This window comes from Sceloporus occidentalis, unplaced genomic scaffold, assembly GCF_023333645.1.
Source record: "Sceloporus occidentalis isolate IW3139 unplaced genomic scaffold, rSceOcc1.0.p SCAF_5, whole genome shotgun sequence".
NCBI lineage: Eukaryota > Metazoa > Chordata > Lepidosauria > Squamata > Phrynosomatidae > Sceloporus > Sceloporus occidentalis.
The window spans coordinates 28,359,256-28,382,786 of NW_028316985.1; the positions used below are offsets into that span (position 1 = coordinate 28,359,256).

At 41.6% G+C, this 23,531-nt stretch overlaps 1 protein-coding gene across 2 annotated transcripts in view; it reads right to left on the bottom strand.

Moving 5' to 3' along the window:
- APPL2 (adaptor protein, phosphotyrosine interacting with PH domain and leucine zipper 2) overlaps window positions 1-23,531 on the bottom strand; it is a 44,421-nt gene that overhangs the window by 18,614 nt on the left and 2,276 nt on the right. For both annotated transcript variants that reach the window (XM_089528026.1, XM_089528025.1), the window contains exons 2-4: window positions 10,956-11,054; window positions 4,791-4,850; window positions 3,205-3,276 (exon numbers count right to left, since the gene is read on the bottom strand). In XM_089528026.1, coding sequence (XP_089384152.1) covers window positions 3,205-3,276; window positions 4,791-4,850; window positions 10,956-11,054 — 231 coding nt within the window. The remainder of the gene's footprint in view (window positions 1-3,204; window positions 3,277-4,790; window positions 4,851-10,955; window positions 11,055-23,531) is intronic.

A 23,531-nucleotide genomic window follows, 5' to 3' on the forward strand; every position in this document is an offset into this window, starting at 1 on the left:
GGCCTGACACATAGTAAAGACTTTGTGTGATGGTGAGGTTGGCAGAGTGGAACATCTCCACTTGTCATAAAGAATTTACTGAAGGGGGCACTTTGTATGAAAAGCATATTTAATAATGATAGTTAACTCTGCAGATTTCAGTTTCTTGTACACTTTTGTTTGCTTTTTATTTGCTCTTAAAAGCAGTAATAGCAAATAAAATTGGACAGTTGTTTTGAAGTTTACAACTGGTACCAACTTTCTATTTTTAGTTTCATGACAAAGGTTTACTCCTTGCTTCTAAAATGCTACTTTTGGTGGGTCTGTCTGGAAGATTTTTTTTAGAGAAACAATTTACAACATTTTATAAAATGTAGTGCCAATATGGTTTAGCTGAGTGTTGGACTAGGACTCAGGTAGAGGAAAATTCAAATCCCCACTTGGCCATGGAAACGCATTAGGTGAATTTCGGCAAGTCATACTCTGTCTGCCTTAGGAGAAAGCAATGGTAAACCTCCTCTGAATAATGAAGCCTGCCTAGAAATCAACATATGTAGACTTTAAGGCACATAATTTTTTAAAAAAAATACAGTTCTATCATGTAACATGATTGGTTTACTTCTGCATCAAGAGAAATAACTTATGTAATAATAATAATAATAATAATAATAATAATAATAATAATTTTTATTTATATTTCCCAGCTCTCCCTGTGGATTGAGGTGGGATTACAGCAAAAAATTCAACAATACAAAATGCAAATACAATGTTATCTAAAAATACAAACAATAAAATGGTCAGCAATACTGCTACCAATCATTAAAATATCCGATCATCATCTGTTCCCATACTATTGAGTCGGAACTGGGGGTGTTCTTTAAGATCAATTATAGCAGATCAGATGGATAGGGCCATTTTCTTTGGCAATATAACTAGCAATGGAAGAAAATATTTTTTAAAAATTAGCCTTCCAAACTCTGTCTTGTAGTTGCCTAGAATTAACAGTGGGCCAGTGTAGTGTAATTGAGCACTGGGCTAGGACTCTGGAGAACTGGGTTCAAATCCTCATTTGGCTATGGAAACCCCCTGGGTGACCTCAGGCAAGCCACATTCTCTCAGCCTCAAAAAGAGGCAAAGGCAAACCTCTTCAAAACATATCTTGCCAGGAAAACCATGTGATAGGTTTGCTATAAGTCAGAAATGACTTGAAGGCACACAACCAAAAAAATTCCGTAATAGTAGCCTTGTTAGTCTTCTGCTGGAAGAAAAAGATATATATTTAAAATTAATACATTTATTATGACCTAAGTTTTTGTAGATGAAGACCTAGGTATCCTCAGTCATCACACACTAGACTAGACAGATATAGACGTATATCTCACATTCACAAATTAATGGAAAAGAGGGGAGGATTTTCCATGTGAGTTGGTCAAATGGCAATAAAATCCACTAATATTTCATTCATCTAATACAGTACAGTCAGCCTTCCTTATCCACGGATGTTTTATCCATGGATTCAAGCATCCATGGCTTGACAATATTTTTAAAAAGGATAATTTTCAACTAGTAAACCTTGATTTTGGCATTTTATACAAGGGACACCATTTTGCTATACCACTGTAATCAATGGGACTTGAGCTTCCATGTATTTTGTTATCCACAGGGATCCTGGAACCAAACCCCAGCGGATAACAAGGGCCCGCTGTAGTTCTCAACCTTCCTAATGCCACAACTTTTTAATACAGTTCCTCATGTTGTGGTGACCCCCAACCATAAAATTATTAATATAATAATATAAAATATGTGTTTTCCAATGGTCTTAGGTGACCCTTGTGAAAGGTTCATTCGACCACCAAAGGGGTCGCGACTCACAAGTTGAGAACTGCTGATCCAATAAAATGGTCTGTAGACCACACAAGATGATGCCATAGTAAATTTGTAAATCTAGGTGCACCAAGATTGCTATGAAAATGTAATTAAGAAGTGCTAAAATAGAACATCAGGCCCTTCTGCCATTTTTATTTCTCCCCATCATTTTGGCAGCAGAATAATCTGCCCTCTTCTATGGCACTTTCCAAAGGAATAACTGCTCTCCTGTCAGGATCAGCAGACTCAGTTTCCAATAACTAAGAGAACATCTTAATGGGATTAAAACAAAAGATTTTATTCCAGAAATTAAGACGGAAGTTTCTCTGTCCAGGGTTTATATCGGAATTAAAACGTTTCCCCCCTGGATCATACTTAAGAGTTCCCATCATCCATCCCCTTTCTGGCTATGATCCCAAGCCTTTGATCCAGATCAAAGTGACCTTTCATGTTTCCTCTTTCCTTTCCTGCATTATTATTCAATCAAGAAAGGAGAGCATCCCTGGTTTACAGCCCAGGTCAGCTTGCCAGAACAATAGGGTCATAGAACCACAAATCTCTCTCGCCTCTGGCCATTTGCCCCCTCCTGTTGTTTCGCAAGCTTGACTTCCCACAGGATTCCTACTCCTCTCTCTCTTTTTATTTTTTAAAAACTTTTAAAAAGAATTCCTATTCCCCTCTCAATAAACTAGCATTTATCCTAACGCGTGCTTCTCAATTATTTTCTGTCATGCCCCCCCAGGAAGAAGAAAACATTTCGCGCCCCCTGCGCGACTGTAAATAGTATCATTTGTCTATAAAATTGTTATTTGCCGAGGTCAAACGAGCCCCCCTTTACGGAGCCTCGCACCCCCCCTGGGGGGCGCGCCCCACTATTTGAGAAGTACTGCGCTATATCATCATGTCATCTTACCCTCATATCATCATTACATCCTATCATCATGACAGAACCATCTTCCTGCCTATGAGGGGGTTGACCAGGCAGGCCCAGCTCTACCAGGGCTAGCCTGAAGAAGAAGAGCCCTCCCTCCATTCCATCTGCCTTGGTCCAGGCCTCAGAGGGAGAGAAGAACTGCTGGACCTGATCCCCTCCCCCCTCACCGTTCCCTTCTCCTTTTGTATCATGTCTTTTTAGTTTGTAAGCCTGAGGGCAGGGAACCGTCTATTATCCCCTCTGTTGTAAGCCGCCCGGATTCCCAGTGATTGGGCGGCATATAAATAAATCCTATTATTATTATTAATATGGATCTGATATCTCCTTTCTTCTTCTTCAGCTGTTTTGTAAATCCAGACACTAGGCTTCATTTTGATAAAGCAACAGAGAATCTTAAGGAAACTTTCACTGGCAAGTTAGCTTACCTCATCCACAACTTTTGAAAAGTACTGAAGGGTGGATATCACTTCTTCATCTCCTTTACCCAGAGCAAAGTTCTGCAAAGTAAACAAGAGTAAGCAACTCCCATAGATCTTCATGGGACAGTGTAAAACAGGTGTCAATATCAGATATAGTAGAGAAGGACTAAGGAAAAAAAACTCTCACACTAGAATGACCATGAGTAAGTTCTGTCTCAAAGCCAGTGTAGTTTACTGGTTTGAATGTAGGTCTATGACACCAGGAGACCAGGGTTGGAATCCCTATTAAGTCATGGAAACCCACAACAATATCCTCTGAAAAAATTCCCATAATAGGGTCACCATAAACTGGAAATGGCTTGAAGGCAACAACAGAAGTTCTACCACATTCCACTGAACCATCTCTTTTTTCCATGTAGTAAATGGATGATATTAATGCAGACAAAACAAAGTACCGTATATACTCGACTATAAGTCGACCTCATGTATAAGTCAAGGGCAGGTTTGGGGGCCAAAATTATGGATTTTGATATGACCCGTGGATAAGTCGAGGGTAAAACTTAGGGGTATGCAACAAAAGATCTAAACAATGAGGCAAAGGAAAATGATGCCAAAGAACCTACAAAATTTCAGCATATAATGTTTGTGGTCACACTAAAGGCTGGATGGATGAGAGAGCAGAGAGAGGATCAGTGCTTCCAGGACAGATTATTTTTTTGTCTTTCATCAGGGGATGATTCCTTTTTTGATAAGAGTTAGAGTACAGTACTTATATAGACCCATAGATAAGTCGACAAGTTTTTGGGGTCAGTTTTTTGACTAAAATTTCTAGACTTATACATGAGTATACACAGTACTTCACTTGGGGGTATTCACTGGGCAGGGGTGAAGCAGAAGAGAACCTGCTTATCATTCCTTAGTGTAGTAATGGGAAATGTGCAGCCCTTCAAATGTTGCTGAACTGAAGTTCCCAGTATTTCTCACCATTGGCTATGACAGCTAGGACTTCTGAGAGCTGCAATCCAATAACATCTGGAGGGACACACAAGCCCCATCCTTGCCTCAGTGGAAAGCTAGGTGTTCATAGTGGAGTTGCAATGGCTCTCTCCTTCCCTCCAATCTCTTCCACACTCTCCCCATCTTTCCTACAATTGCACTTCCTAAGTTTACAACTGTGCTGAGACTTATCTTTAATAAGAAATGACTTAATGAATCAATTATCTGAATTTTTAAATACAAACTCTGGGCAAAAAACTCAGCTAAAGAGAACAAGCACTTACTATTTAACAATATTTGGTACCAAAACCAACACATATTCAGCCTGGTAGTCTCCAGGTGGTGTCAATGTGCAAAATCCATCATCATTAGTGAGAAGTTATTCCTCTGCTTGCCCAGGGTGATGGGAGTTGCAAGACAATATTATGTGGAGAGTATTTGGTTGGCTGCCAAGTTGAATGTGTCCCACTGACATTTCTACAAGCATAATCAAACAAATATCTCAAGGATGCTGGATAAAACATCTTTTTCAGCTCTGCCATCTAATCTATCTAACCTGGAAGTTGCATTGGATGGAAACAGAATGTTATGCATACCTGTTTTTCATATGCAAGAAGCTGCTTGGAGAGCTGCTGGGTTGCCAGGCACATTTCATTCTAGAAAGAGAAAAGGTAGATTCATAATTAAATTCATACTTAGACTTAGATGAAGCATATTTCAACTGCGACTTGTAAACTCCGGGAGGGCTCTGGGCCTCCTCTAGCCGGGCACCCACCCAAGGCAAGCCCCAGAAAGCCCTCCACGCTCCAGGCACACACCCACACCCACACCCACACCCACACATACACACACAGAGACTGGGAGGAGAGAGAGGAGGAGGAGGAGGAAGAAGAAAAAGAAGAGAAGGGAGGAAAAGGAGAAAGGGGGAAAGGAGGAAAAAGGAGAAGGAGAGCATCAGGAGGAGGAAGGCGAAAGAGAAAGGAGGAGGAAAAGAAGAGGAAAGGAGAAGAAGGAGAGGAGGAGGAGAGGAGGACCAAGAAAACCCCAGGATAGGGTTGCCTTGGTCCAAAACGACTTGAAGGCACACAACAACAACAACAACAACAACAGAAGGAGTTGCTGGAGCTTGGCTTCAAGAGAGGCCATCTCCGTCCCTCCCTCTCTCCCCAAGGGCCTGTCCTCCTCTTCCTTTCCTCTTCCTTTCTTCCTCCTTCAAGAGCACATCCTCCTCGGGCTGCAGTGAGGCCAGAAGGGTGGCAGCACTATGGGCCTCCACCAGCACCTCAGCCATATTTCTCCCCCAGCCCAGGCCAGCCACGTGCAGCAGCCAGCAGCAGTTCCCTCCGGCTTCCTCTTGGTGGCTGCGAAGGTGCGCATGCGCGCCGACGGCCCTGCTGCTGCATGTTTTTTAGGCAACCCTACCTTGGGGCCCCCTTTGGCTGGGGGCCCTGGGGCAGTGCCCCGCTTGCCCTTCCCTAGCTACGGGCCTGTCCGAAAGCAAATCACAATGGAACTCTCCCTAGAAATAGGGTTGCCATAAGTGAGGACCTCCAAACCGGGACAAATGTAGGGCAACATTTTCAAATGTAGGACACATTTTTATAAAAATGGAGGACGCGCAAAAAATTGAGGTTTTTTTAAAAAAATGTTAATATAAATGTATGTTTTTAGGCATGATCAAAATGGAGGACATTTTGGCATTATTCTTAGACAGATGGCAGAAATGTATTTGCCCTCAGGTTCAACTGTACTTCTCAGAAGTGTGTACTTGGGCAAGGGACTGTGGTTTTTCTTCACTGCGCATGAGTTTGTAAAAATCACAGCAAGTTACATTGGCCGTGCCTCAGAGGCTTGTTGATATCAATATCATCATCATCATCATCATCATCATCATCACTATAATTGTGCAAGAAAGGCAGACTTGTTAGCATTCAAAGCGCCATAAATACACAGAAAATGCACTTGCATATATTTAATAATAAAAAATAATGAAAAAATAAATAAAAAACAAGGCAGGGGTGTATATATTTAATAATAAAAATTAATGTAATAAAATAAAAAAACAAGCAATAATAAAAATTAACAAAATAAAACAAAAACAAGCAATAATAAAAATTAATAAAATAAAATAAAAACAAGCAATAATAAAAATTAATGTAATAAAATAAAAACAAGCAATAATAAAAATTAATAAAATAAAATAAAAACAAGCAATAATAAAAATTAATAAAATAAAATAAAAACAAGCAATAATAAAAATTAATGAAATAAAACAAAAACAAGCAATGATAAAAATTAATGAAATAAAACAAAAACAAGCAATAATAAAAATTAACGAAATAAAATAAAACAAGCAATAATAAAAATTAATAAAATAAAACAAAAACAAGCAATAATAAAAATTAACAAAATAAAACAAAAACAAGCAATAATAAAAATTAATAAAATAAAACAAAAACAAGCAATGATAAAAATTAATAAAATAAAATAAAAACAAGCAATAATAAAAATTAATGAAATAAAACAAAAACAAGCAATGATAAAAATTAATGAAATAAAACAAAAACAAGCAATGATAAAAATTAATGAAATAAAACAAAAACAAGCAATAATAAAAATTAATGAAATAAAACAAAAACAAGCAATGATAAAAATTAATAAAATAAAATAAAAACAAGCAATAATAAAAATTAATGAAATAAAACAAAAACAGCAATGATAAAAATTAATGAAATAAAACAAAAACAAGCAATAATAAAAATTAATGAAATAAAACAAAAACAAGCAATAATAAAAATTAAAAAATTAAATAAAATAAGTATTTTATATTTTTAAATATCATTTTAAAACCCCAAAAAACCAAGGCAGACCTAATGGCCACTGACTCAGCTCTCCTCCTCCTCCTCCTCCTCCTCCTTCTCTGGCCCAATTCTGCCCTGGCCTTCAGGCACCCTTCCTCCGGCTCCTTCCTCCTCCTCCTCTCCCCCCTCCTCCTCCTTTTGATGGCTGGCGCGGGGGGAGGAAAGCGAGGCAGGCGCGCGCGCGCGCGGGGGAGGCAAGCAGGGCAGGCGCGCGCGCGCAGATGGAACCAGGGCAGACGCGCGGGGGGGGAGGAAAGTGGGGCAGGCGCGCACGCGCGCAGAGGGAATAGGGCAGGCGCGCTGCCACTGGCCCCTGCTGAGGCCTGGGCGGCGCGCAAGCCCTCCCAGTGGGGGTGCTGTGGCGGCGGCGCTTCTGCCGCCCGCCGAGGAAGAGGAGGAAGGCGGAGCCGGAGGTGGGTTGGCGCCGCAGCAGCCGCATTAGCGGCAGCGGCAATGGCCGGAGCGGGCCCCCAAACCGGGAACAAGGCACGGGTGGGGGCCCAAACCGGACCAGGACCGGGAGGGGCCCCCCGAAACCGTGAATGGCACGGGGCCCGCCGGGTTATGGCAACCCTACCTAGAAACCAATATGACTGAACTTTGGATGTACAGGTTGAATATCTTGTATCTGAAATCCAGAATACTCCAAAATCCAAAACTGGGTGGCTGAGATAGTAACACTTTTGCTTTCTGATGTTTCAGTGTACACATACTTAGTTTCATGCACAAAATTATTTAAAATATTACGCATAAAATTACCTTCAAGCTATGTGCATAAAGTACATATGAAAAACAAATGAATTTCATGTTTAGACTCGGGTCTCATCTCCATTAAGGGAGACTCATCTTGTATCCTGTACATGACTTTTAGGAAAAGACAATAATGCCTGGAAAACTGGAAAGCAGTAAGAAAATAGGGTAACTATGGGCCTGAACAGACAGGCCAAAATAAAGCTGCTTCGGGTCACTTTGGAGGTATGCTATTTAAATGATGCATGCGCCCTAAGAGGGCAGAAGCCACACCAAAGCTGCACTCCAGATCTTTGGACTGGAGCGTGACTTTGGCACAGCTTCTGGCCTCTTAGGACTCATGCGTCATTTAAACAGCATACCTCCAAAGTGACCCGAAGCAGCTTTATTTTGGCCTGTCTGTTTGGGCCCTATATTACAGATGGATTGATCCAGTATAGGCAGCTAAGGCCCTAGGTTTGCAAGAACTTAGCAAGGCTGATTCATTCTTATTCAGGGTTGCTACAGGTCAAGGACAACTTGATGGTAATTAAAAACAACATCCACAAACTTTTCTTACCTAAACATTTACTTAGGGAAATTATGCTGAACAGAATATCGCAACAAATCCCAACTACAGTATAATGCCTAAGATGTAAACAGATCTTCCGGTAGCTATGCCACACCTGTAGGTTTTGGAATAAGAGTGTGAACAAACAAGAATATCAGGTAGATGTGACTCATGACCTGCTGAGCTCCAGACATTCCATCTGGCATTTACAGAGTTGACTTAAGAAATCAAACAGTCCACATCTCCACTCTTGAAAGGGTTGGATCCTAGCAGATTGAAGGAGGGTTGTGTTCATTTAAACCAAATATGGGCAACTGGGGTGGATTCAGAGGTAGGGTTGCCATAACCCCCTTGGGGCCGTGACAAACCCAATTTTTGGCCACTTGGCACAGTCACGGCCCGGTTTGGCTCTTTGCCCCGGGTTGAGCTGGTTGCCGCCGCTGCCACAACAACAACTGCGGCTGTTCTGCAGCCGCCACTGCCATTGCTGCTGCGGCTGCTACTGCAGCCTTTTCGCCGCCTGCCTCGCTTTGCCTTGGCCCTGTGTGCTCTTGTGCGGCCACGCGCAGGGCTGAGCAGGAGCTCCTGCCCTTCAGGGTGGCTGGCCAATGGCTGGACAGCCCTCCCCTGCTGCAGGAGCCTGTGACTGCTAGCAGGAGGCAGGACTGTTCCAGCTCCACTCTCCCCATTGGCCAGCCAGCCTCAAGAGGAGGAGTGTCTCCTCTTTGGTCCCTTGCGCGGGCCGAGGGCAGAAAAGAGCCTTGCCGGCAAGCTATCTCTCTTCCTTCCTCTTCCCCTATTTTTTCTTCTCTTCTTCTTCTTTTTCCTCCTCCTCCTCCTCCTCCTCCTCCTCCTCCTCTTTGTTTTCTTCCCCTCCTTCTCTTCTTTCTCTTCCCCCTCCTCTTCTTCTTTTTCTTCCCCTTTTTTCTCTTCTTCCCCTCTTCCTCCTCCTCTTCTTTTTATATTGTTCCCTATTCTTCTTTCTCCTCCTTTTCTTCTTTCTCCTTCCCTTTCCTTTTTCTCCTCCTCCCCCCCTTTCTCCTCGGCTGCTGCTGCTGCTGTTGTGGTTGTTGTCGTGTGCCTAACTCCTTTCTGACTAATGGCAACCCTGCCTAGCCTCCCTTCGCTAGCCCCTCTTTCTCTAACGCTCTTGTTTAACCTCTTCTATCTAAACCTCTATCTATTTACCCCCCCCCCCCCAAGCTCCTGTCCTCTTCTTCTCAAGGATCCAGGGCTTCTGGGGGCTTTGCCCCCATGCAAAAAGAAAAAGAAAAAGAAAAAGAGTGACCCACAAATCCCCCTTATAGTAAGTTGAGATATACTGTACCTGAGGGAAAAGAGGGGGTGAGGGTTGGGGGGGTTGCAGGGGGCAAGGAGAAGAGGGAAGGGGGGAATTGCTAAGAAGGCTTGGAACATGTAGTTTGCCGGCTCAAGGGGCTGCCTGTCTACCTCGGCTCAAATGCTAAGGATGCCTGGACTTGTGCTGTTGTGTGTGTTTTGGAATTGGGGGGGGGGGGGGTGGCCAGAAAGGGAAGTACATTTCTGCCATCTGTCGAGGAATAATGCCAAAATGTCCTCCATTTTGAGCATGCCTAAAAAGCATGAGTTTATATCAATACTTTTTTAAATCATAAAATTTTTTGTGTGTCCTCCATTTTAAAAATATGTCCTACATTTGGGGCTAAATTTTGTTCTACATTGTCCTACATTTTCCGCTCATTTGTCCCGGTTTGGAGGTTGACAGTTATGGCAACCCTATTCAGAGGCTGATTTTCTACCTTTGGAACCCTCTTGGCAGCTGCACAAAAAATGGGGGCTCACTGTGGCCAGAAATCCCCTTCTAGTTTTGAAAAATTGCAAGTTTTGCAGGGCTAGGGCTGCAAGTCATTAGAAAGGCAAATTGCTGCTTCTGGAGGCTTTCAGAAGGGGCAGCTTGCCATTGCTTTTTGTGGCATTTAGACAGAAAAAGGATGGTCCTGAGAACATGGAGAGTTTGTGGGCCGCAGAAACAGCCTAGGGGAGTTAATTTAATTTAACACTTAATTTACAGAAACCACCTGGACATATTGCTATTCTTGTAGCACAGAGGTGAGGAACCTTTAGTGTTTTAGATGTTTTCAGCTCCAACCAGAATATTAAATTAACTCCAAACTGTATATTAAGAACTTGACTTTTTCAGTAACTTGCATCCCACAGTTTCTTGGCTGTCATGAAATGTGAAACTATGGTTAAGTAGAGGCATCTTGGTTTCCTGACAATTGCTTCAAAATGAGCTGCATGTGTGTGTGTAAAAGGCACATGTAGGTCTTGGTTTACTAAGCCAAACTATGACCAGCCAAACCTGGCCAATGCCAACGCCCGAGAGAGAGACTACTTTCTCCATTTTTAAATGTTATGTGAACCAAAATACTGGTGAGCAACCAGAGGGAAAGAGTGTAACTGTAACCGTAACAGTTGCTATTGTCTGTGTTTTGTTATTTGTAGAGATTGATGTGGGTTCTGTTTATTGTTTTCAATATTAATAGTTATGAAAACTGAGTAAAACAATGCCATTTTTAAAAGAAAAGGGAAGACAATATAGACCGATAAAAATGGTTTACCTGTGCCCCATAAACCCGTTGCATTGCTTGAAGTAACTGGTTGGTATACTCTGTAAGTGTTCCAGCATCTTCTTCAAAGACACTCAGCAATGAGCGGGTCTAATGAAAGAAACGGAATAGCTGGTTATTGCCAAATGGAAAAATAGGGAAAAAAGCCCTAAAATATGCCATATATAAAAGAGAACAAGTACTGTAGTAGTGCTTCTAGTATGATGATACTGCATAATTTTATTTCCCAGAAACTCTCAAAATTAGACAACAAAATCAAAATCCTTATTTCAACAATTCAGCAAAGATGTGTGCAGAATCAAAATATTCCAAACAATTCACTTCACAGCATTATTTTATTTCCCATTCCTTCCTCACCGCCTGTTTCACATTAACACAGAGAATAAGCTAGAGAGATATAAAATTATGAATGGTGTGGAGTAAACAGAGAGAACAACTCTTCCCTCTCCCTCAATATCACAACACTAGAATCAGAGACATCCAATGAAGCTGAAGCACAGAAGATTTCAGAGCAGAGAAAAGGTAGTCCTTCTTTATAACAACATAGTGAAACTGTGGAATTTACTATGACTGGAATTAAGAGATGGCTGCCAATTTAGGTAGCTGTCTCAATCACATCCCTAAACAAGATTTACAATTCTGTCCCAATCCTCATGTACCGCTAACTGTCCAAACTGTTTGTATGCCTTGTCCTCTGAACAACCTTTAAAAGAACAGATCACTTTTAAATCAAGTCACGATTTGCCATCATGCCTGAACCTACAAATTGTGGTTGCAGATTGGCCACTCAATGTGAAATGATAAAAAATCTCAAAAAATATTATTAAATATTACTACTACTACTTCTATTACTACTACTACTACTACAGTCAGCCCTCCATATCCATGGATTTTTTATCCATGGATTTAACAATCCATAGCTTGAAAATATTTTAAAAAATACAAATCACAAAAGGCAAACATTGCTTTTGCCATTTTACTATGCCATTGCATTTAATGGGATTTGAACATCCATGGATTATTGTATCCACAGTGTGTGGATGTGCATGTCCTGGAACCAAACCCCAGAAGATACCAAGGGCCCATTGTACTATTATTATTTTCCCACCTTTCTCCCAGTTTGAGACTCAAGGTGGCTTACAATAGTGAAAAGAAACACAGGGGTGAAACAGATGGCCCCGATGGAGCGACTTGGAGCCACCTCATTTAAGGCTGGATTGGGGCTGTGGCAGCCAGCTTCCGCCCTAAAATAAGCTCCTGTTTGGGGCAGAAAAAAGCCACCTCTTTGCCTCTGGACCTGGCCTTTCGCCAGCTCCGGAGTGTGTGGTGTCTAAACACCACGCCCCCAAGTTGCCCCAAAGCAACTAGTGTGTAATTGCCAGCACATCTTCCAGGTGACTTGGAGGTGTGGTGCATGTAAACACCATGTCCCCCAAGCTAGCTAAAGCTGCCAGTCTGTTCCAGCCCATAGGTAAACATTCACAGCATACAAAAGTTAAAAAGCAATTAAACCATCATGAGATTACAAACAATTAAAAACACAAAGCATTAAAATAAACAAATGTACAGCACATTGTACAAGTCCTGTTTCCTCTCTTTAAAAACCAGTTCTTAAAGGCCTGCTGCAATAGAAAAAATGTTTTACCTGTTTGCGGAAAAGTAATAAGGAGAATATCAGTCTAGCCCCTCTGAGAAGGGCGTCCCAGAATCTATGAGGAGCCAGTAAGAAGGCTCTCTCCCATTTTTCCAACAAATGTACATGTGAGAATGGTGGGACAGAGAGCACAACCTCCCAGAAGACCTCAAACCATGGGCAGGTTGCTAAGTAGGAATACAATACTTTTGATAACTGGGACCTCAATCATATATGGCTTTTAAAGTCATCACCAGCACTTTGAATTGTGCCCAGAAATGGATGGGCAACCAGTGGAGACTCTAATTTAACTTTTCGGGTTAGGAGTGTTAAGTGTCAGTTAATATCCTATGTCTTATGCAGCTGTAATGCTCTATGAGGTAGTTTTTTCTATTTACAACAGTGGATGCAACAACCTGGAACTTCTCCCAGAGTATTTTCATTACTTCTTTATTTTCACTAATATTTTGTCCTTCATGAAGTGTAAACAATGTCAAAACTTCCAAGAATACAAATTTATTAATATGTATTCACAATGTGTGTGATTACACACTTCTGATCAATAAATTAATCAATCCACAGAAATTATAACCAATTATAAATGGCTAAGGAAACAATAGGTTTCAGCCTGGCACCTAAATGATAATAGGTTTGGATACTTCTTGGACATTCATAAGACTTTATTTAAAAAACAAAACAAAATACTAAATGTTCAAGTACAAACAGCAAAAGGAGCTCCAACCAACTCTCCACCAAAATTTATTAATATGTAACAATGACTACAATCACTAAGGTGTAAGTCATGAACAAGTGACATCTTATTAATTCAGTCATATGAAGCTCAAGAAACAAAAGTTCATTTTCATATTTGAAAGTTATGGTACCACCACGGAGAAGGCCTTCATCGAACACTTCAGACATGGCACTGTCCTGACTTTCCCCATTTTTGAATCTGAAAGTAGCTGTCAAATTGACATAAAGTGGGCCCTTAGCATCTGTTGGGGTTTGGTTCCAGTACTCCATGTGGATGCCAAAATCCATGGATGTGCAGTTAAATACAGTGTGATAGTAAAATAGTATCCCTTATATAAAATGGCAAAATCAAAGTTTGCTTTTTGGAATTTATACATATTTTTAAAATATTTTCACAATGTAGATGGTTGAATCTGTGGATATGGGGGGAGGGGGAGACTGCACATACCGAGAAACTCTTCCAAGTATCCATGTCTCTCAGGTGATATAGAGATTTATGTTAGAAATAGCTGTTCAATTCAGACTCTTTCGAGTTGCTTTATGAGAAGCAACACTTCTTCAAGAATGTTTTAAACATTGCAAAATTAACACGGTCACTGTCGCCGTCTCTAGTTTACTCTGTACTTTATCAAAGGAAAAAGTCTGTCTTTCCTCCTCTTTTTCCTATGTTCACACTGCAGGAGTCCATATTCAACACCCCGCTGCTCTGCATATGCTACTCTTTCTGTCCAAACTAGCAAAACAGTGTGGAATTAGTAACCCTATCCTAGTCAGCTGCTCCAGGAGAATTATTTCATAGCATTTAAATGTTAGATAATTAATGAGAACCATGAATTAATCATATAGGAAGTCCTTGTAGAAGGATGGCTGGTTTGTGGGTCTATCTGAAAACATTATAGCCCTTATATCAGTTGTTGTTCACTTGACTAGATTCGATATGCAAAGCGTGCTGCTTTTGCACCATTCTCCTAATGCAAAAAGCAATGCGCCTGAAGAGGAAAAGTCATCATAAAAACATGGCTTTTTTCCCCATGCATATAGAGCCCTCAAACAAACCGGAACTTTTCCTCTTCACACTTCATGAAAAAAGGAGTGTCTTCCTTATGAAGAAAGTGAGAACTGAACAGCCAGGGCTAGGCACTTTCCTTTTTGTGTGTTGAAACCAAATGGATAAATAACCTGCCCTGAAAAGGACTAATCCACAGATACTGAAAGAAGATACAAAGGATGACTTTTGGGGTCCAATTTAGACCCAAACAGCACATGTTATCTAGAAAGTGCCCCCCACCCCAGATAATTATATCAGATTGGAAGTTTGAGATGATTTATGGCATCAGTGGGTATCTATGCTGTACAGTTACAGTAGTTTCATACCACTTGAATTGCTGTGGCTTGATCCCATGAAATATTGGGATTTGTCATTTGGTGAGGTATGCTGAATCCTTTGCTATACTAATGTACACTCGCATGAACTACAGAATGAGGTAAATAATCCTAAATACCTCATAACACTATAAATCCATGATTTCACAGGTTAGAATCATGACAATTAAAGTGACATCACTACATCTTCACCTTCAACTAATTAGCTAAGACTCTGAGTGCATCTACACTGTAGAAATAATGCAGTTTGACACTACTTTACCTGCCACGTCTCCATCCTACAAAATTTAAGGTTCTGATGCCACAACAAACTACAAATCTGAGACTTCTACAGGATGGAGCTACAGCACTTCAGGTGGTATTAAATTGCATTTTTTCTAGAGTGTAGATCCACCCTTTAACAATACTATGGCCCGGTACAGATGGGCAGGGAGCGGTGTGCCCATGCCGATTCTAGGGTTCCGGATAGGGTTGCCATAAGTCTGGACCTCCAAACCGGGACAAATGTAGGACAAATGTAGTACAAAATTTTCAAATGTAGGGCACATTTTTAAAAAATGGAGGACATGTGAAAAAAATGATGGTTTTTAAAAAATGTTAATATAAATTCATGTTTCTTAGGCATGATCAAAATGGAGGACATTTGGGCATTATTCCTAGACAGATGACAGAAATGTACTTTCCTTTTTGGCCAACCTCCCCTTCCCCCATTCCAAACAACACATATGGGCATTGAACATGGCTTTACTTAACATGGCCTCTTGCATATTTCAGAGGCTTATTCGATAACCAAACTCTTTGGGTTTCACACTGAACATGCTATGCATACTGAATATGTCAAGGTGGTTTAACAAGAAGTGGGTTTGCCCTCGGATTCAACTGTACTTCTCAGAAGTGTGTATTTGGTCAAGGGACTTTGGTTTTTTCCCCACTGCGCATGAGTTTGTAAAAATCAGAGCAACTTACATTGGTCGTGCCTCAGAAGCTGGCTCGTTTCACCATCATCATCATCATCATCATCATCATCATCACTATCCTCTTCCTCCTCCTCGTCTTTTTCTTCCTTGTCCTTCCTCCCTCCTTCCTCCCTCCCCCTCCTTCCTCCTCCCTCCTTCCTCCTCCTTCCTTCCTTCCTCCCTCCTTCCTCCCTCCTCCTCCTCTGCCTCCCAGGCCCAAGCGGAGGAGGAGGTGGGTGGCTGCCTTGGCGTGCTCCCCCCGCCCGCGCACCAAGGCAGCAGGCAGGCAGCCACCCACCTCCGCCTTGCGCGCCTCCGCGCGACCGCGCCAGGCGCTTGCCTTGGGCCTGGCAAGCAGAGGCAGAGGAGGAGGCAGAGGTGCCTGCCTGGCTTGGCGCTCCCCGCCCGCGCGCACACCAAGGCAGCAGGCAGGCAGCCACCCACCTCCACCTCTGCCTCCGCCCAGCGCGGAGGTGCGCGAGGCGGTGGAGGCGGTGGGTGGCTGCCTGCCTGCTGCCTTGACGTGCGCACCGGCGGGGAGCACCAAGCCAGGCAGGCACCTCTGCCTCCTCCTCCCCTTGGCGCGGCCTGGAACGGAGGAGGAGGAGGAGGAGAAGGAGGTGCACCTCCTGCGCGCGCCCGCACCCCCCTCCCCCCCTCCCTGCTCCCTCCCCCGCCTCCCCGCGTGGCCACGCCACCCACCTCCTCCTCTGTTCCAGGCCACGCAGCCGTGCGCAGGAGGCACACCACCTCCTCCTTCGCTTCCTCCACGCGGCTGCACGGCCTGGAACGGAGGAGGAGGTGGGTGGCGCGCCCGCGCGGGGAGGCAGGGGAAGGTGGGTTGGCGCCGCACGGGCCCCGAATGGGGGCTGGAGGCCAAACCGGACGAGGACCGGGAGGGGGCCCCCAAAAGTGGATTTGTCCCGGGGGCCGCCGGGATATGGCATCCCTAGTTCCGGAGCACACGCCAACTGCACGCTCCAGAACCCTAGTCCATACAGACTCCATCATCATGGCAACCTCCCGTCCACATGGGGGCCACCATGATGATGTCTCCACTGCACAGCATCTGGATGTCACTTCCAGGACGTCCTTTCCCCTTTACGGCACCACAAAAAAGAAGCCGCTCAGAGTGGCTTCTTTTTGGCAGCACATTGGTGTTGCATGGTGCGACTGCTGCGGCACCAACAATGGGGAAAGACGGGCGGCACGGAGCCATCTGTCTGTACCGGGCCTATATTTGATTTAAAAAGTAGTACCACCAAATGTAAGCAATCACACATTTGAAGAGCTTAAAAAGGTTAGCTTTCTCATAGATTCTCCAACCCAGCTGCAGGACCACCATTCTCAAGGAAGATAGACCTAAAAGTGTGCCTTTTGTAAAATGGATTTTTTCAGCATGACAAAAGACACACTTTTACAACCATCTCCCTCAGGAAGAGAACAGATGTATTACAAAGGTTTGTAGAGAGGCCCTAAGAAAGCCACTACTCTCTTGCTCCATTTTGGCTTTCTTTTCTCATGCAATAAGGCTGTCAGTCCCATAATGGTGTAGTCCTATACTCTACTCCAATATACAGTTGGCCCTTCTTATACATGGATTTAAGCATCCACAGTTTGAAAATGTTCAAAAAAAGTATAAATTTCAAATATCAAACCTTGATTTTCCATTTTTTTATAAGGGACACCATTTTGCTATGTCATTATATTTAATGGGACTTGAGCATACATGGATTTTGTTATCCACAGGGGATCTTAGAACCAAACCCCAGGGTATAACAAGGGTCCACTGTATAGGCTTTCAACCTATAGATATATTTCCCAAAGTTTTATTGAATTATGTAAATCTTATCAAAATCTAATAACTTTGGGTTGTTAATGTTAGAAAGCATTAAAATATGGTTGATCAAGCTTTTTAATATATAAAATTATATTTCACAGTATTAATATAATAAGCAGGATTCATTTTTTTCCATTAAAGCATTAATACAAATCCTGGTTTAAACAAACAAACAAAAACCCCAGGTTTTGGATTTTTGGGTTTTCTTTAAACTGGATCCCCCCCAACTCTACTCTGTCATGGGGTGACCATCTTCTGGCCCAACACATGTTGTTGGATTCCAATTCCCATCAGCCCTAACCAGCATAATGATGAGAGCTGATGGGAAATGCAGTCCAAGAGGAACTGGCAAATTAGGATATGAAGCAACAAGAGCTTCAACTGATGCTATGGGGCAACACCAGTAAATCAAGTTTCAAAGAGTAGAGCAGTGGCAAAGGATGTGTGACACGTGCTCCACAGGGCCATAATATCCTATGCAGCTAAAAGCCAGGCAAGGAAAAGCTATTATCCCTTGAACTAATCCCTATCAGTAACATCCCATAACTCAAGGCTTGTTTTCTAAATGCAAATTAGAAATCTACGCTTTTCTCCCTGTGACCAATTCTTTAAAGCATCCATTTTATACAACTGTGTTTATTTGATAACTACAACTTCCAGAATCTTGGTTCTAAAAGGTAATTTATTCTCAAATCATCTGTAATGGGAAATGGTTTCTTATCAGATAATCTGAACAACAGGAGGCAACTCAGAGCACAATATGTTTAGGAAAGAGACAAGTGTCACCTTATCACGTTTGCTCAGAAATAAGCAGAATGAGTAAATAGAATAGACTTTTGAATTAAAAGGCCAAACATTTTTATCACCGTGTAACTACCAGTAATAAATATCCTATCTGCATTTATATGTACTGACACTTTAGTTAACATGGGCTGGATCTTCACTGCAGGAATAATTCAGTTTGATGCCACTTTGTCATGGTTCAGTGCTATGGATTTCTGGGAATTGTAGTTTGTTGTCGGACCAAAGCTCTCCAACAGAGAAGAGTGTCACAAAACTACAAATCCCAGAATTCCATATCATTGAGCCATAGCAGTTAAAGTGATATCAAACTGGGTTATTTCTGCAGTATGGCTGCAGCCATAGAAGAATTGTAGGGCTAGAAGGGTTTGATTTTTTTTAATCAATTGGTTAATTAAGGTATTATCTCCCTCTCTCATTTTATCTACAAAGTGACATTATTTCATAGTAATCTCTCATAAATATCTTGCTTATACTCAATCCCTTTAAATAAAACATATCCATTATAAATACTGATAAAGCCCAGAAAATGTGGTGTTATTTTTTTCTCTCTCCTCTGCTTTTTGATCAGTGAAGTTTGGTAAACCTGAGAACCAAGACTAGCCTGTTGAATCCACTTGACTACAATACTTCTCATTCCCAGTCAGCACCAGGTCAAGGAAAGATGAATCACACCCAAATCTTGAAACCAGTTATTCAACAGAAAGCCTTATACATCTCAGCTGTATTTATTTCTAGATTAGTGTGTTTATTGTAGGTATGGTGCGGTACAGCCCGCCCCAAAAAGGCACCCTGCCGGCGGCCTAATTCCCTTCAGAGGGATGCTGTAGCCACCAAACCGTACAGCTTCCTTCCAGAGTAAAAAGTACCCAGAAAAACTGGGTTCTCTTTGCGTTGCAGAGTGGATGTCATGAGTGCACCAATAGCGCACTCACAATGTAAACGACATTCGGTGTCGTGCGGACACTGCACAGCACTTACATCACAATGGTGGCACCCACAAATTATAAGTGTGGAGTTAAAAGAAAACATTTACAAATCTATGTATAGATGGTATCTTATTCCTTATAAGTTAGCAAAAATGTTTAAACAAAATAAAAATATATGTTGGAAATGTCAAAAGGAAGTGGGAAGTTACTTGCATATGTGGTGGAATTGTGCGAAGGCCAAAGATTTTTGGAAAAATATTCATTCAAAAATAAAAAAAAATAAAAATTAAAGAGGGATTGAGGGCCAAAATGTATCTCTTGAACATGATCGACAATGTAAAAATTCTAAGGCTTTCATGGCTGGCATCCATAGTTTTCTGTGGGCCACATAGCCCGAAAAACCCACAAAAAACAATGTAAAAATTGAAAGAAGAAAGGAGAAGATCTTGTTATATGCAGTAATAGCAGCAAGAATAATTTATGCGAAGTATTGGGAAAAGGAAGAATGCCCCACCATTGAAGAATGGCAACTCAAAATGATGGATTTGTTTGAAATGGATAAGTTAACATATTTGATTAAAAATGGAACGTTAGAAATTTTTTATAAAGATTGGGAAATTTGGAAAGACTATATCCGAAAAGGAAAAAACGGAGAAGTATACTTGGTAATGGAAAAATGAGGTAAATGACAGTTCATTAATAGTAGCAATTTAGAGGTAGTGAGTACATGTTTTGAGTTTAGTATATAGGTAAATATAATAAACGCATGGTAATATAGGTAAGATAAGAAATACAAATGTGAGGAAATTCCAGTGAAGAAGAAATTGCTGTAAAAGTAATGATGATTAGATGGAAACTTAATGATAATAAAAGTGTAGTATAGATAATAGTTCAGTAAATAAGTGTTAAATAAACATTGGAGAAATTCAGCGGATGAAGAAGTGATACAAAGATTAGGATTAAAACTTAGCAGAAAGTACATCGGATGAGTAATGAATGTATCCTTGTTTTTTCTGTATTTGACGCTATTGTTTCTGTATAGAAGATTTTTTAAAAATATTTAATACATAATAAAAAAAACAATAGTGGCACCCATGTACACGGGACACTGCCATTGTTATGTTGTCACTCCGTACTAGGGTTAGGGACCGTGCGGTTGCCGCACGGTACCTAACCCTAGTATCGCCAGGAGTATGTTGCATTTGTGCTGTCTGTACCGCGCCCATGAGGATTGAAGAGGGAAAAGGTTATGTACATAACAAACAAATGGGTCCTTGAACAGATCAAACCAGAAATCCCCTTGGAAGCAAAGGCGATGAAACTGAGACTGTTGTATTTTGGCCACATCATGTGATGAGTCTGACATGACTCACTTGTAAAGACATTAATGCTTGGAAAGCTGGTGGGCAGCTGAAAGAGATGAAGGCCACCAGCCAGATGGATAGACTCAATCAGGGAAGTCACAGGCATGAATCTACAGGAATTAAATAGAGTAGTGGAGGCTAGGTGACCTTGAAGATGTCTCATCCACAAAGTAATCATGAGTGAAGGCCAACCTGAGAGCAGTTAACAACAACAAATATATAGTGTGCTAATGGTACTTCTGCTCTCTGTGTTGTACTTTACATTCTGCAAGTGGGGGCAGGGGAGAGAAGCTTGTGATCAAGCTTGTTTTCTGCTGCTCCAGAAAATAAGACCTGGAAAAATGGATGCAAGCTACGGGAAAAGAGATTCCACCTAAACATTAGGAAAAAACTTTTTGATGGTAAAGGCTGCTCAACAGTGGAACACACTCCCTCAGAGAGTGGTGGAGTCTCCTTCTTTGGAGGATTTTAAACAGAGGCTGGATGGCCATCTGTCAGGTGAGCTTTGTGAGTTCCTTCATGGCAGGGGGTTGGACTGGGGTCTCTTCCAATTTTATGATTCTGTGATTCTATCTCTAGTCAACCAGGCTGACACTTCATGGCAAAGGGTAGCAGATGAAGAGGAAAGGGTATGGAGAATCTGATCTGTATTAAACTGTATTGCACTGTATTAAAATGTTGTAGCATTGCACCAAGCAGGGTAACTGTTGCACTGATAAAGCTTTCTAGTGAGTATACAAACTAAGCTCAACATGAAACTATAGAAAAGGTGAGGGGAAGTTTTCCTTTCAATTGTTTCCCAAAATGACATTAAATCTGCATGGCTGAAACAACAGTTACACCTTTAGGTGATGACATTAATTGGTGGAAAGGAATACATTAGCATCACTTCTAGTGAAAAACTGACTCATCATTAAATCATCCTCAAGGATAACAAGGATATGATTTTGGGGGATATTCTACTCCAAATTATTGCAGCAGATAACTAAGCGAAATAGAAAAGGCCCAATGAAAATTTGTTTTAAGATCTACACAAACCCATGACATTGTACTTGTGGTTAGTCCAGTTTGCCAGGTCTCAGTGCTTGTTTCTATATCTTAGATATGTTTGTTTCCAGGACTATTACTACTTTGAGCTCCAAGCCTGCATGTCTGAATGCTCCCCCAGCATTCCAGATCCTTCTAGATTAGAAGGCTGTTTGTGAACTTGTACACAACAGAGAATTCAAAGGCAAAAAAACCACTGTGTGTACAGTACAAGTTAGCAGTCCTGTTCACCACCACTCTTGTAAACCCTATAAAGAAAATGAAAGGCTATAGATCAGGGATTACTGCTTTTTGTAAAGTATTTTACAGCGTCTGCTCTTTTCCATGTGCTGCACAAACCCCACAGTCAGCCTTGTTAAGCACCAGCATCCATTTAGATGAGTCACATGATGCCTGCCTGCATGTTTTCCACTGAGTTGAAAAACTCATTTGCAGTGCAGCCTCTCTATGGGAAAGATCCAAAAACATTAGGGAAGAAGGGGGAGAAGACAGATTTGCTCGGTGGAGAAGCGTTTTTCTATTATTGTTGTGATTAATCGATTCATATGGCACCCTAAAAGCTGGGATTTACTTCTCCTTCCCTAGCAAAGCAAGAAAAAGAACACATTTGCTTGTAGAGGCAAGGCTTTGTATGCAAGCAAGTGCATTGCCCCAAATTGGACCTGAATGATTGCAATGAAGAGTTCAATAATTAATTTTATGTCAATTGTACTATTGTTGCGCTGAGTGTGTCTAATGTACATGTGTATCTGAAGTGCTCGCAGGGAAAGTAATAAATCAGGAATAAACATATTAAAATAGATTATATTTTCAGCACCTACAGGGTCCCGTGTTGACAGGAAAGCAGAAATCTGGTGGGGGTTTTAAAACTCACTAATGTATGTAGCATAAATTTTCATGGATTTCAATCCACTTCTTCAGAGGCATGGATGGAAGACAATATTCAAGACCCAGGTATTTAAGCACAGTTACGTCACTGGAGAAGTGGGATCAGAACGAAATGGGGCCGAGAAAGATTCAAACTGTGACACTGGTCATAAAGCTTCAGAGGGTTGTGTAAGGTGAAACAAGGTTGTTAAGCAGCTCGCCTGTTAGTCTTGAGATGTCAAAGCAACACATTCTCCCTGGACCAAAACACAATGCTGAAATAATCCAGTTTGAGACCGCTTTAGCTGCCCTGGCTCAATGCTAGGGAATTCTGGGAACTGTCATTTTGTGAGACATTTAGCCTTCTCTGTGAGAGAGCTCTGGTGCCACAATAAACTTACAATTCTCAGGATACCCTAGCACTGAGCCAGAGCACTTAAAATGGTCTCAAAGTGGATTATTTCTGCAGTGTGTTTTGGAAGCCTGTCTAAAAGTTAGAAATGAATAGGAAAGAATTAAAAAATAAGCAGGTACAATCTGTATGTCTCTCCTTTCCTTGCCTTTCCACCGATTTCAAGGAGTGCACCTCCTGTTAAAGGTGACCTAGATTTGTCACAGAAGCTGCTCTCACACTGGTGAGGAATAAAGCTATTTCCTGCCACCTCTTTCCAACCTCACCAACAATTCCAAAGTCAAACTTTGCAAGGGAACCATTGCTCTGATCCTTCCATGCTCTCCTAACACTCTGACCTATAAAATGGGAACACTAATTCTGTGCTTTGAATAGCAGTATTGTGTGCTGTCACCATCACACTAGATGGGCAGAGGGCAAATTATTGTTCTGTCATCACATTTTTTCTTCCCTCTCAAGGGCCAGCGTCTCTTTTTATATATATGATCTTGGCTTCCTTCTTCATCTCACATAGCAACAACATATAGGCCTCTCTGGCTATTTTTCCCCCTCGTGATGAAAACCACCAATTAATTCAAAAGC